We start from the raw sequence: 15,306 nt of genomic DNA on the forward strand, positions 1-15,306 counted from the left end.
TTTGAAAAATAACTCGTCGCTTTTTATTTTTTGAATTAATTCAAAATTAGTCTGTTTGTCAGTTTATAACCACTCAACTCCTATAAATGTTTGTTTTTAATAAAAGCATGCATGTGTTGGAGGCTTTGTCGACTGTGTAATTAATTATATAATACAAGTTAAATAAAGAAATTTTTTAAGAAATCATGGTAAGTAATGATCATTTGTCTTAGTATTAATTGCTGTTTATGATGTATATATAACTTTAAGATTCAATGAATTTTGCTTCAATGTGAAATCTTAGATGATGTATACTTACATAAAACACATATGTCGGTTTCTCATTATTTCTTGGTTTTTCGATCCTGATCGTTCTATCTGCAATGCGAAATTGCTACCCAGTAATTACATTCACTTTCAATCAATAAGCAAATTCGTATTTTCTTGCAATTTAGGTGTTTATGAATTGTATCTTACAAGTTGGTCCAAGTTTGTGTTTTTTTCCCTCTCGACAAAATTTCACTACCATTGCATGCAAATTTACTGAAACCAAAAATTTAATAGACAGATATATTATATATGGTTTGTGATATTAGGGTACAGATACCTATACCAAAATCGTCGCGAAGTTTTTACATCTAACAGGCATTCATTCCATGATGTGCAGTGAACCAATGACCTATCAGAATCATGCGAACTTGAAGGGTTAAGTTTGTGACTACCTTTTTTCAAACCACTATTTAGTTAAATAAAAAAAATTATTAAATATATACCAGAGAGATAACCATAGATACACCAGAGGTATACCATAGTGGTAAAAATTATAAATTCGTTACTAATTAATATTAACTTTACTTGTTATGTTAACTTAAGTAATATGACTGTTTTAAAAGTAGGTTCTAAGTCCTTTCTACTAGTGATGTAAGGAATAGTGATGGGGCCGAATACCGAATATTCGGCCAAATTTTAGGCCGAATACTTACTTTTTAAAAAAAATTCTCTTTTGATTGAAATTAAAGTAATTTTCAAATTTTAAATTAAAAATTAAATAAATATTAACAAAATTGCTTCTTTAATCTTTGTATATTTAAAAAAAATTTTAACAACTTGATTTATTTTTTGTAATAATTTAAATATCTTGATGCCAATAACAGGGCAATATGGCTTTTATAAATCTAAATAATTAATAATAGCATATTTTAGTTATACTTGTAATTTATATGCTACTTTATTTAAGATAACTCATTACTTACTACCAGGGTTTCAAAAAATCCACCTGCGCAATAAAACCCGCCCGGGTTTTACTGGGTAAAACCCACTCTGAAAAGCCCACCCTAAAGTGGGTTTTACTGGGTTTTTCTAAGATTGATTTCTTTTTTTTATCCTCTGTTATATTAAAGAGTTATTCTATTGAAATATATATGTAGTTTAGCCTAAAAAAAGTGAAAGAACGTGAAGAAACTAATTGTGAACTAAGAAACTAATTGTTAGTGAAGAAACTTATTGTGTTGGAGACTGGAGAGTCACCTTGCTGGCTAGATTTGACTGTACGGCCATTGATTGGTCAGTGCCATTGATTCGCTTTCTATGCAAATAAAAATATATTTTCTCAAATATTTTTTAAGGATTAAAATATAAATAAAAAGAAATTCTGTGTTAAAATATGTTTCAAATGTGTGATGTATGTGAGTACATATAACCATTTTGCATCGTGATGTCAGAAGAAACTTTTTCCAGACTTTCACATCAATTTATTTGTATTAATTATTTATATGAAGTCAATTTATAAAATTAAACTTCATTATTAATATTAAAATAAGCTTTTTTAAAATAAGGTACTTATACCTGCCCTCTCTTTTGAAAAAAAAAAAAAACCAGAAAAGCCCAATAGAACCCAGAAACACCCAATAAAACCCACCCGGGTTGGGTTTTTCTACAAAAACCTGGTTTTTTTGCAACCCTGCTTACTACTGTTAAATGTATTCTTAACTTTCTTTTTTGTCAGAAAAATTTTTAAAACTCAGAAAATTAAGAACTTTTTAAAAAGTTTCGCTTTTGAAATTTTAATTTTGTAATTAAATAATTTTCAAATTTTAAATTAAAAATGAAATAAATATTAACAAATTTTCTTTTTTATACTTTCTATATTTTAAAAAAAATTTAACAACTTGATGTATTTTTTGTAATATTTTAATTATCTTGATGCCAAAAATAAGGCTTTCACAAATCTAATTAATTAATAATAACATATACTTCATTATTCGGCCGAATAACTTCAATATTCGGCTAGGCCGAATATTCGTTACATCCCTACTTTCTACGGGGATATTTCCGCATGGTGATCTGTTGCACCATCTAAATTCGCAAAGTACCTAATATACTTGCTATTTAAAAAGAACAAAACAAAAACGTGTAGATGTTTGCCCGGGGCTGCTAGGAGTTATACCTTTTGAAGGGGTCCCTTTCTTTGTTTCTTATGTTTTCTTCTTCTTAGTTTCTCACAGCCACTGCCCATAAGTTGCCAAGACTTGTTGATTATTCTGCCACAGATCAGGATGCTGATATCTCTCCTTTTTCACAAAAAACTTAGTTTCACCAAAAGTTTTTTTAGATAAATATTGTGATGTATCTGGAGTCGGATCTAAGTTATTCCTTTTGAGTTGGGCCCTTTCTGCAATGCTTTTTATTTTTTTGGTTTCATGCAAGCCACAGTCTGAAAGTTGCCAAAATTTGTCAAAGATATTGACACAGGATCAATCACATTTGATTTTACCAGTTTCTAATTAAGGATTAAATATAATTAAAATATTTAATATAGTCGTTTCTTGCAGTGCTCATTCTAGGCAGAAAAAAGGGCAGGGTGCAAAAGTTTTAAAAAATGGCATTATTATTCTAAAAAGGAAATAATTTCTTTCTATAGGGCTTTACTCGTTCTATTAAAAAGCATTGTCATTTATTTATTTTTTTACTTTTCTAAAAGTAGCAAAGCAATCTTCTTAATTACTAATTTTTATTAATAAATTAACATATATCGAGTTAATAAGCTAATTAGCTTAGTAATTTATTTAAAATCCATGCATATATTAATAAAATAATAAATTTATGTTTTTAGGTATCTGTAGTTATGATTTAATAATTGAAATGATTAATAATAATTATGATTTTATGATAGTGAAGTAACTGCAAACTTTCAAAGACAAGTGCAACAAGGGAGTGTGATGGGTATTTTTCCTTTCCCATATAAATCTATGTATTGACAGCAATAACAAATTAAATAAAAAGAGTTGAAAATAACAAAAGTTTAAGAAATCCATTGTAGAGTTTGGGGAAAAAATAAAGAAGGGTTGAGGAAAGAAAGGACAAAAAGGGTATGGAGTCTATTACATCAGGGCACTAATTTACTTCAGAGGCAGCAGGGTGCTGCTCCCTGTTTACCCTGCCTAGAATGAGCTCTGGTTTCTTGTATTTTTCTCTATTCAAAATAAGGGATAACTTTTATCCATACAAGTTTTTAATGACAAATTTTTATTCATATCATCACTGTTTCAAGGTAATTGTATATCTTTTCTTCTAGCCTTGTCTCTATGTTTTGTTTGAGCATGCTGCAGGATATGGTCTCTTCAAGTCCATGAAGTTTGAAGATATTGAAGAATTTAAAGATGTTGTTGAACCTAATGTTGCTAAATTAGAAAAATTCAAGCAAATTGTGGAATTATTAGATTTTAGAGCTTTCAAAAATACAAGACATGCTCTGGATAACATGAATAGCATGTCTGAAGGTAAATTTAGCATGGTGTTAATTGCTATTAATTATCTGAATTACATTGTCATTTTATTACTTTTAATTACAACTGGTTACTTGTATATATATGTAGGTATTTGATGATTTACTGATGCCTTAATTTTTGATTTACGAATAATATTTGGCATTTCATATTGACAGAATTTTAAAATCACATCATAAATTATATTTTAAGTTGTATTTTTTTTAAATATTATATTGTAAAATATTATTTTTTTAATCAGTTTTTACAAAATCACAAAAACGGGATAGTGGCCAAAGGAACGTAGCTTTTAATTATGCATACACAAAATTATACTTAGATTCTTTGCAATTTCGTATAAACAGGATTTTTCACTGAAAATCTAGGTTCATTCCTGATTCCTAGTTCAGAATAATATTCAGGGTCCATCAAAGTGCGCATTTTCCAAGAACATGTGACCTGATTATTAGAATTGTAAATACAAAAGAAGATCTATATAATGCAGTTTTATAAATTGCTATCTGTATTAGCGGCATTAAGTTTACAATTTTTAAAGTATACCAAAATCAACAAATTTCTTGGTCAGGGGGACGTGGAATTGACAAATTTAGTGCTCTGGATAATTTAATTTTTTCTGAAAATATTAAAAATACTTCAGTGTATATTTTTGTGTTATTAAGTATTTTTATAAAAAAATTATTTTATAGCATTAATATTGACCTGATCCAAGTCATGCTGTTATTCATAAGTAAGTTAAAGCAGGGGTCTGTCCAGACATTTTGTAAAAGTTCCTGTTTTTGTAAAATTGTAAAAAAACTATTCATAATTTTTGAATATAAAATAAGTGTTAAGTCACATTCTATCAACCAGGGTCCTATTATTGCAAAAATTGCTAAAAACCTTTTCAAAAAGTTTTTAAATTGTAAATAGATACACATTATATAAGATTATGCTCAACAATTGCTGCTACTAAATTAGAGATGCAACATACAAATATTTGATATTTAGCCTATGATGCTCAACACAAAATATTCAATCACACATTTTTAATAATTTCAGTTGACACATTTTAAATAACACAACTTAGTAATGTATCACTTTTAATTCGTTATGCATTAAGTAAACTTAAACAATTCTTAAATTTATAATATTTTATTTAAAAAATTGCCAGAAATTAATTTTTATTTACATAATCTATTAATTAGTTTTATGAATAAATATAAGTTGATCAATTATTTATTTACAAAAGAAATTATGATTTAATATTAATCAGAATGCGCACACGATGTTTGTTAAAGTGGAAATATTTTCTTAGAATACCACATTTGGAATTTAAACTTAGTTTTTCTCTAAACGTCTTTCTCCCCCCTCTCCTGGGAAGGGTTTATTCGATTAACAAAACAATAATGAAGATAAACAAATTTGTGAAATGTCCGATTAAAAGATATATTATTTTGTGAAGGGTCCGTTATCTATAAAATACAAAGTTTTATATAATACAAGGCCTCATGTTTCAAGGTTTGTGTTATCAAGCTCTTTTTCTGTAATTAGAACTAAAGAGGTTTTGCTTGTTAAATTTCTTTCCTAACATTCTCCTGTATATTTAAGGTATATTGCACCCTGAACTTAAAGAGTTCCTGGAGGAGTCAGTGCCAAAAAAGAAGAAATCAATTGTTGGTGTTGCAGATCCAAAGCTGGCTGTTTCTATTTCCGAATTAGGATTCAATATTTCAGCAGATACTGCTGTTCAAGAGATCATTCGAGGATTGAGACGCCACTTTCATACTTTGGTTGAAGGGTTTGAAGATGCAAGCGCTGCATCTAAGTCCCAATTGGGTCTTGGTCATTACTACTCCAGAGCTCGAGTGAAGTTCAATGTTAACCGAATTGATAACATGATAATTCAAAGTATAAGTTTGCTAGACCAACTTGATAAAGATATCAATACATTTGTTATGAGAGTTCGGTATGTATTAGAGTTCTTAATTTCAGATATTTATGTGCATTTCATTATTGTTTGAATAGTTATTTACTTTTAAATTATTTGATGGGTGAGAAATGGCTTTTTGTCCTTCAAGGATGTACTAATGTTCACAGAACCAAAAATTTTTATTAAAAGGTTAAATATGTAATATCACTGCACCTTTTTACGCATTAATTTTTATTATTAAATGATATATTTCTATAAACTGTTCAGTATTGTTAAAATAATTCTTAAAAAAATTGTTGCAACTGTGATATAATAGAATAATTAGGCAGTTTGATGTTTTTTTTTTCTTTTCATTTTGTTAAAATTAGTTCTAAATATGTGACTTAATTCAAATGCATGTAAAAATTAAAATTATTTTTGTGTCATTCATTTTTTATTATTTTGCTATTTTATGTAATTTAGCTTTTATATCTCCTTAAAATTAAGTTATATTTCACACATGATAACTTAGATAGGCTGAAGACTTTGTCAGTTGTCTGTGTTGCTGTGCAAGTGCCTATAAGGTTCACTGCATAATAAGCATAACAAATTATGTCTGCATTTTGCAAATATTCAGATTTTCCCATTAGCATATGGCATACTTCTAAATGTGAAAGTTTTCAATATTGGCTATGTTCAGCTAAAAAGAAGGAAATCTGAAAAACTAATACCTTATCGAACCATTTATTCAGTATTTCTTTCGTGATCTTGAAGATCTTTAGTGAGGGGGGGGGAGAGACAAATGTTTTATTTTCTCCTATATGTCAGAAATAATCTGTGGTTTTCTGATAAGCTGCCGTCAATTAAACATAAAGAAGCAGCATGCTGATATCCTTATATAAAGATCTATATATCTGATATAAAAATGAAAAGAGAAGATTGTTTATTAATCTAAGCATAAAATAGTTAATTACTAATGGCAGACGATTATTTTATGAAGATTTCTCTTTTTAAAGATGATACATTTCTGATTCCCTGACATTTTGAGTTTTTTTTTGTCAGTGTTCACAATAAATTTGAATATTGAATAAATTAGTTCTTTTAATTCATAAATTGTAGGATAAGTGGTTTTTTTAAAATTCAAATAAACTTATAATATCCTGCCCTGTCGGGGTTTTTAATAATTATGTAACATATGATTGATAAGTTTTCCTTTTATTTTATTGCTTTCTTTTTTCCTTATAATTAGATATAAAGTACAGTAGGGAACCGATTATCCGGAACGATCGGGACCATAGCAACTCCGGATAACTGATTTTTCCGGTTTTCTGAATCGCTACGAAAAGCCGTTTTTTTATTGTTAAACCCAACTGAAAAAAAAAATTTGGAAATAGTCTTAAAAAGAAGAAAAAACGATAAAGTAATACACTAATAATTATTTCCAAAATGATGGTAAGGTAAACATCTTTAAAAAAAGAACGAAAAATCCTAAAATCTTAGGGGGAAAAGAAATATTTTTTAAAAAAAATGGTGGGAAAATTTATTGAATTTCGTTCCGGTTTTCTGATTTCCGGATAACGGGTTCTGTACTGTACATTGCGTTTTTTTAATTATTGGTTTAGTTTCATATTAGTTAATTTGGTGATTTTAATTAATCTTCAAAAAATTTTTATGTGAATTTTGTATTTTTAAACTTGTTTTTTATGTCTAAACTTAATTTTTTTTATGCTTTTAAGTGTTATTTTCTACCATTTTTTTTAATAGTTGTGTTACTCTTTTTCCTTGTAATTTGTGTTGAATAAAACATTAGAAAATGACACTTTTTAGCCGATCCATCTAGAAAACCAGAAATTCGAACATCCAAAATAGCAATGGCCCACGGGCATCCTGGATAATTGGCTCTCTACTGTTATTAGATTAATTTCTCAAACTTTGATATATTTTACTACAAAAAGCAGAAGTGTATTTTGAACTAATTCAATGTAAATTTGACATTTGTTTTATTTACAGTTCTTTTAATTATAGCTTATATTTCTATGTGTGTTGTTTTAGTGAATGGTATAGTTTACATTTTCCTGAGCTGCTGCAAGTTGTCCCAGAAAATGCTATGTTTATCCAGTGTGTTCATGTAATAAAGAATCGTAAAGAAATCGAGGGATTGGAGGATGATTTAGAAAAAGTACTTGGTGATCGAGCTAAAGTTGAAAAAATCATGATCTTGGCTAGGTGCTCCATGGGTAAGAGCTAAATTTTAATTAACGCATTTAAAAGAATTTGTTACTTTGTTTTTGACAATATTGATTTAAAAAAAAAAAATTATGTAAAAAAAAAAGAAAATTCATGTTACTTATGTATTAATTTTTTCCTAATTAAAATTCCTCTTCTATTCTTGATATTTATTGTTGGTAGTTTTTGAAAAGTAATATTGTTTTAGAACTCTGAATCATTAAAGAAAAATTTGGAGCAGTTTTAAAGTTATTACTTTATTTATAGATGGAGTAAACTGTTAGTTTTCTGTTTCACAGTTAAGCTGCAATCTGGGTAAAACTTTGCTTGAAAATTTCCTGTCAAAAGGGAATTTTTAACTAGTATTTTATCCATACGAGATTATATAGAATGCTTTGGCCATGTATGATTTTGTCCTGCCGTTACTTCCTTATTAGTTTGTATCAATACTTTATTTTCTACGTTGACAAAACATTGAATTATGAATGGTATTTTAACACCAAGAGACCAGACCAATGACCAGATAATTAAGAATTAATTATGTTTTAGTTAAAAATTTTGCTTTTTTTAGGTTGTTTCCTGTTTTATTTTAAGCTTATATTTTCTGTAATGCTTGAACAGCTGAAAATGAAATACTCTAAAGTTTGAACTTTATTATAATAGAGATCTCCAACCCTCGATATAATATATAGTTAGGCTCCTATATAACCCTGATTAAAGTTTTATTGAGTTTTCAATAAAATGCTATGAAGAAAAAAACATGTAATTCTTGAAAAAACAATACAGTACAGAACCCGTTATCTGGAAATCAGAAAACCAAAAAACCGGAACGAAATTTAATAAATTTTCCCGCCATTTTTTTTAAAAAAAAAAATTTCCCTCATAAGATTTTAGGATTTTTCTTTCTTTTTTGAAAGATGTTTACCTTACCATCATTTTGGAAATAATCATTAGTGTATTACTTCATTGTTTTTTCTTCTTTTTAAAATTATTTCCAAATATTAATTTTTTTAAGTTGGGTTTAACAATAAATAAAAACAGCTTTTTGTAGCGANATTCAGAAAACCGGAAAAATCAGTTATCCGGAATAGCGATGGTCCCGATCGTTCCGGATAATCGGTTCCCTATTGTAGTACCTACTCTTTACATATATTCTGAAAGTGTCTTAGATGCAAAAAAAAAAGAAGAAAGATTGGGTTGCAGTTATAAAATTGAATTGCCATTTGAAGCATTGTCTCCCTTCTCTTTCAGGTATGGATGTAGGAGGTCCTGATCTTGAAAATGTCTATAGTTTTGTGGAAAGGATAATGTCTATGACAGAGAAAAGAAAGGAAATAATGGAGTATTTAAAAGAAAAAATGCATAATGTTGCTCCCAACTTAGCAGCCTTGATTGGAGAGGTTGTTGGTGCCAGACTCATTGCACATTCAGGCAGTTTAACAAACCTTGCCAAAGCTCCAGCTTCAACAGTTCAGATTTTAGGGGCAGAGAAGGCTTTATTTAGAGCCTTAAAAACTCGAGGCAATACTCCAAAATATGGTTTGTTGTACCATTCAAAGTTTATTGGAAGAGCTGCTAAAGCAGATAAAGGCAGAATTTCTCGATATCTGGCTAATAAATGTGCTGTGGCATCCAGGATAGACTGCTTTAGAGGTAATTTGTTTTCTGTATATTTCTGTTTAGAAGGTAAAATAAGCCAGCAATGTTTCTGCTATGGTTTGTCTAAAGTAAAAACTACCCTAGCCATTTGTCTGGACCTTTTGCATTTTTTTTTCTTTTTTCAAATTGATAAAATATGTAATAATTTTATGGTTAAAATATACTTTATGTGAAGTGGTTTTGTGTAAATGTTTTACATGTTAGATATTTTTAGGAAGAAAAAAAAATTATAGCTTAAACAGGGTTCGTAGCGTTTTTAAAAAGTGCTTATTTTCGATTATCATTTTTTAAAAGCCCTTAAAGGTGCTTTTTTCATTGGGTGTGCTGAATTTTCCCTTTACCCTGTTGATTTTTGCCACATATTATGCAAAAAGACACTGTTCATATTGTTCGATTCAATGTTTTCACAATTAATTCAACCCCAATCTATTTCCGCGTACCATCAGTCCTTAGCGTAGGAAAACGTCATTCGTTTTATGATTCAAAATTTTATGATTTTTGACAATTATCAAAACTATGCCTGCAAAACTGAAGTTTTTTTTGACATGGTGGTTAAATCTGGATAAAACCGTCAATTGTCAAAAACTTGCCAAGCCTGACAAATTATATATTTATTTTTTAAAGTGCTTAAAAGGTGCTTATTTATTATTATTTTTTTGTTTTGAAAAATTTGGCTATGCACCCTGTTAAACGTATTTTTAAAAAAAAAAAATTTGGAAATTCAATGTTTTACAATTTATTCATTACTTTCAATCTAAGTGTGTTCTAACTCATTATTATTTTGACCAGATGTGCCCACCAGTATTTACGGCGAGAAGATGAAAGATCAGGTAGAAAACAGGTTGAAATTCTTTGAGACTGGTGAAATCCCAGCGAAGAATATAGATTTGATGGCTGAAGCTTTTGAAGAAGTAATAATAATAATTAAATACCTTAACTTAGATATTTTAAACTTGTTGTGTTCTGTTTGTTTGCTAAATTATCTTTCAATTATTTAGGCAGAAGCTGAAGAGAAACAGGTACTGAAGGAAAGGAAAAGAGCTATAAAGAAAGCTAAAAAGCAGTTATTGCAAGATGTTGATGAAAGTGCTTTGATGAATGGTTTAACTGCAGCAGTTGCCAACCATGTTGATACGGTAATGCTTAATATTAAAATTGCAAGATTATATCATCAGGAATACCAATTATTTCGGATTGTAATTTTTATTAGAGATTACTGAAAGTTCTATTTCTCCTTTGTTTAGGTGGCCCAATTAGGAGACATAATTTTTCGTTTGTTCCAAAAACAAAATTTAAATCATTATTTGCAATACTTTACTTAACTCCTATTGTCTACACCTAAATGTACAAGGGACCTTCATAATATAATCCTCCGTGTTCTCATTTCATAATTAACTTGTTAAATGTTTCAATTTGCATTTTACAGTTCTAGTGGAACAAGTTGATCACTTGTTTAAATAGACCTTTATTTTTAAACCAAGAACCAAATTTTATCATATGTAATTAAAAAGTGCAAAATTTTTGCAACCTGACCACCTATCTTGAATGTAGACTACTGAAATTAGTCAAATTTTCTAGGAGAGTTATTAAATGCTATTGTAACCCCTTATGTTGTCCAGGAATTTTTTTTTCTTTCAGGAACGTTTCTTTATTATGTACAAAAAATTCATTAAATTAATAAAATACAGGGAAAAGTACTAGCCTTTTGCAGTTCAATGTCCCCTCTGGTTAGACATCAAAGCCATTGCCCTGAAGCTTACATTTTTTGTATCTTAATATTTAATGACGATTTCTTTTATAATTGTTTGTAACTTATATAAAAATTTTATTATTTATTTCAAGTGATTTAGTGTTCATATTAGTTTGATATTTAAACATAATCTGCAGAGGATTAAAGAGTTATGCGACAACTAGGTCTGTAAGGATAAAGTCTGTAGTAAATCTTAAAATGTTGAAACTTTTAATTCTAAATATTCTAATAGTATGTATGTTCTGTGTGCCGATATTTTTTAAAAATTATTAATAATAACTAATTTATTTTATGCTCTAATTGTACAATTGCAATTGTATGTCTGTTTTATGTACATGTTACAAATTGTAAATCATTCTGGTAATTAATCTCATTTAAGATGTATGCAATATTTACTTGATACAATTTTAAATTCACAAAAGAAAATTTAATTAATTTTATCTAGTTTGGTGACTGATATACAAAATATATTTATATATAACATATTTATAAGAATAACATTGATCTATAGAAGAGAAACACGAAACAAAGAATAGGAAGGAAAACTCATCCCCTTTCATTAAGTTAAGCACCTAAGTTGACCACTAAAGCCATGCACTGCAGGTGGTCAACTTCCATAGGAATCCTCATTAACATAATAACATTACTTTATGCTGTTTGAGTAATCATTATTTTTGCAATTGTATGAATTCTTTCATTTATTTTCTGCTTAAATTTAAGGCAATGTATACAATACTTTCAAACTTTGATTTTTAATCTTCTACATTTTAGTTCATTGAAGCTTTTTCTTTATTCAGAACAAGCATTTTTTTTTCCTTTTCATTTTTTTTTAACCTTTTGTTTTACTGATCTTCAAATATATTAGTAGCGTAATGTTAGGTACTAAATGATTTTATTTTAACTGGTAAGCAATGAATAAGAGTATAACACTTAGACTTTCTCTTGTGTTAACTAAATTGTAATTAGTCATTTTATATATTAATTTACTTTTTTCTTTTATAGGGTGAAACAGAATCTCCAACAAAAAAGAAGAAAAAGAAGCGAAAGCAGATGGAAGAAGAATCTGCGGTATGTTGTTCATTATGAATTGTGTGTATTTTAAGGGTCATCCCATATTTTTACAACGAAACTTATCAGTAATAATTTTTTGTCAATCTTAATGAAGGCAGTCATTTGATAAGAAAAACTGTTTACGTTTTATTATTTGGCAGCTGAATACATTTTTTCTATGTTTATCTAAAATGTTAAAACTTTTTCATTATTATTATTTTTAAGTGTCAAGATTTATCTGGCAAATATATAGTGTTTCTGACTTGAAGTATTTCACAGTATAAAAGAAAGTTATATGATCCTTTATTGGGTAAATCTATGAGACAAAATTTAATATGAATTTGTATAAATAATAATAATTAACTTATGGCAGAATGATCAAAATGAATTTACTCTTGATTTTCAAACAAGGAAATATTTATTAATGTAATACTTAAAACAGGGTTGTTAATTTTTATCTTTTTTATTTGATTTCAATCAGTTTTTTTAAATTCTAATTGTTTTATTCTAATTATTTGAATATATAGCATAATTATATTACAGCCTATTGAAATTAAATCTATATTTCTTTTCAAAATATTTTCTTGCAGAATTTATACGGAAAGTGAAAAAGAGTGTTTTTTTTTTTTTAATTAGTTAACTTATTCTATTGTTGTAGTATAATTTTGTATATGAGAATTGTTCATTTGTTTAACTATAAGTTTTAATACTTTTTGTAAATCTGTTTTGCAATGAGGTTTTAATATTTAAGTTTTGAATGAAGTTTGCTATCTTTTCTTTCTTATACATTAAGTTCATTTTTTACAAAATGACAAAGTAGCCACTTATTCTAATCAGGAAGAAACTTAAAATTTTTGAAATATTATTGTTTGCAAAGAATTGCCTAATTGTGCCGTTTCGAACTTTTGAATTTATCCAATGGCTCTTATATTTTTCTAGTCACTGGTGCTCTTTTTAATAAATAATTTATTTTTAATTCTAAATAATATCTATTTCCTGAACATATTTAAACCCTACCTTAGAATAATAAACATATTTGAAAATCAACTTTAATCATTTAAAAGTATGTAATGAAATTAACAATTAAAATTTTCAATAGAAAAATGTTTATTTATTATTATGATAATTTTAGGTTTAAAACAAGGTTAGGTTTTTCTGCATTTAGATATTCTTATAGTACATTTAAACATATTGGTAATAAATTACTATCAAAATTATTTTATTTTAAATATGAAAATTTTTCTAATTTTACTCTGGAAATTTCAGAGAATTTTGATTTAAATGAGCATCCTGACAAAGCTCTATATTGCAATTTAAAAGTTACAGGTTACTCTCAATATGTCCTTTCCTACATTATGTTATGCGGAATAAACTTATCAATTAGGACGGAATTAATCCTTTAAAATCTGGTCAGAACCAGATAATTAAATGTAATTCAGATAGGGCAAAAACTTTTTCTATGAATGTATATTTCAATTTAAAATATGTTAAAATAGTCATTTTCATTGTTACAGGAGACGAATCATGAAGCTTCAGAGGACTTTGTAGCTCGAGTAGGCGGCAAAACAAAGGCTGAATTAAAAGCTGAAAGGAAAGCAAAAAAGAGGAAACTAATGGAAGAATCAATTGAAGAACCAGAAATGGATTTAAGTTTAAATACTTCTGAAGTGAATGATGACATCACACCAAAGAAGAAAAAGAAGAAGAAACAAAAAGAATTGGGAGCTTAGTAAAAATGCTGTTATACTTTCTTCTTAAGGCATTTTACTCCTCATTTATGACATGTAATGGATTAGCTGTTGTTGACATAAATAAACATATTTTAGTTTTTTTTCTATTTCTGTTTCCTTGTTTATTTGATTATTCTTAAGTCAGGGGTTTTCCGACTTGCATGAGGCCGGGGGCCGTAATTAAAAACACCAGTCAAATGGCGGGCCGCAACTTTATCAAAATTTTATATAGAACTCTTTTATGTTTTAAGGAACGTTAAATATTACTGTCAGATTTTTATCAAGTTGTACAAGACAAAAGTATTGAATTACAAATTAAAATAAGAAGTTGATTTTTGAAAGATATTTAATTGCATATTAAAATATTCTGGCTACAAAATTTACAAATGAAAAGAATTTCGTAAAAAGGAGTGGTTTCAAAAAGTTGGAGAATTTTTCAAGAAAATTTCTGATACACGCATGCTAAATTATATTCACAAAATACAAAGAAAAAAAAAAGAGCGTACACAATTATATTTGTATTTGAATGAATATTTTCTTGGATGCAAAACTTGAGTAATAAATTTTTTTGCACTATTCGTGTGTTAAACTTCACAGAAACGATGAAATTAGGTTTTATTTTAAAGAAAAGTATTTTAAACCCATATAGATTTTTTAGGAAAATTGTCCACCAAAAAATGACAACTAATATTATGGTTCATGGGCCACAAAAAAAGGCTTTGCGGCCCGTGGGTCGCCAGTTAGTAACCACTGTTCTAAGATATAATAGCTTAAATATGAAATTGGGATTACCCAAAACACTTATAATTCTGTGTACAAAGTCTTATTTAAATTTGTGTACCGTTCATAGCAGGATAATTATTATTCTTTAAATCCATTTTTATTTTTAATAATTTTAATTTAATAATTAAAATAAAATGTAACAGTACACTAAAATTTAATTACTGCATGTTTATTTTGCAATGCTTTTAAAATTATCTTAATGCATTTAAATGCTCAATTCCAATTTATTGTAATGTATCATTAACTACCAAAAAACAGACTAAAATGAAAAATGCATGTTAGTACATTCTTATGCTTTATCTTGTTTTCGTGTATTAATCTACATAGCATTATACCCATCTCCCTATAATTCTTTAGGATAAAATAAATTATAAAATGTCACCTTTTTTTTTTTAAAGTTTTTTATAATGATAAAATAATGTTACTTTATCAGCAAGTTTACAAATCTTCTTGTAT

General features: G+C 27.7%; 1 protein-coding gene across 1 annotated transcript; it reads left to right on the forward strand.

The window, feature by feature from the left end:
- The first annotated feature begins 53 nt into the window (after positions 1-53).
- LOC107436592 (Nop56 ribonucleoprotein) lies at positions 54-14,174 on the forward strand. Its single transcript, XM_016048358.4, has 9 exons — positions 54-188; positions 3,554-3,758; positions 5,352-5,709; positions 7,705-7,889; positions 9,130-9,531; positions 10,327-10,448; positions 10,536-10,673; positions 12,290-12,355; positions 13,852-14,174. The coding sequence occupies exons 1-9, from the start codon at positions 186-188 to the stop codon at positions 14,065-14,067; spliced, it is 1,695 nt and encodes a 564-aa protein (XP_015903844.2). The 5' UTR covers positions 54-185; the 3' UTR covers positions 14,068-14,174.
- Positions 14,175-15,306: the final 1,132 nt, after the last annotated feature.

The sequence above is a fragment of the Parasteatoda tepidariorum genome, chromosome 6 (genome assembly GCF_043381705.1).
Source record: "Parasteatoda tepidariorum isolate YZ-2023 chromosome 6, CAS_Ptep_4.0, whole genome shotgun sequence".
Taxonomy (NCBI): Eukaryota; Metazoa; Arthropoda; class Arachnida; order Araneae; family Theridiidae; genus Parasteatoda; species Parasteatoda tepidariorum.

Bases quoted from the DNA above. Each gene is read 5' to 3' on its own strand.
- LOC107436592 (XM_016048358.4), top strand. The intron at 5,710-7,704 runs GTATGTATTAGA...GTGTTGTTTTAG, and splicing joins ACATTTGTTATGAGAGTTCG to TGAATGGTATAGTTTACATT. The intron at 12,356-13,851 runs GTATGTTGTTCA...TCATTGTTACAG, and splicing joins AGATGGAAGAAGAATCTGCG to GAGACGAATCATGAAGCTTC.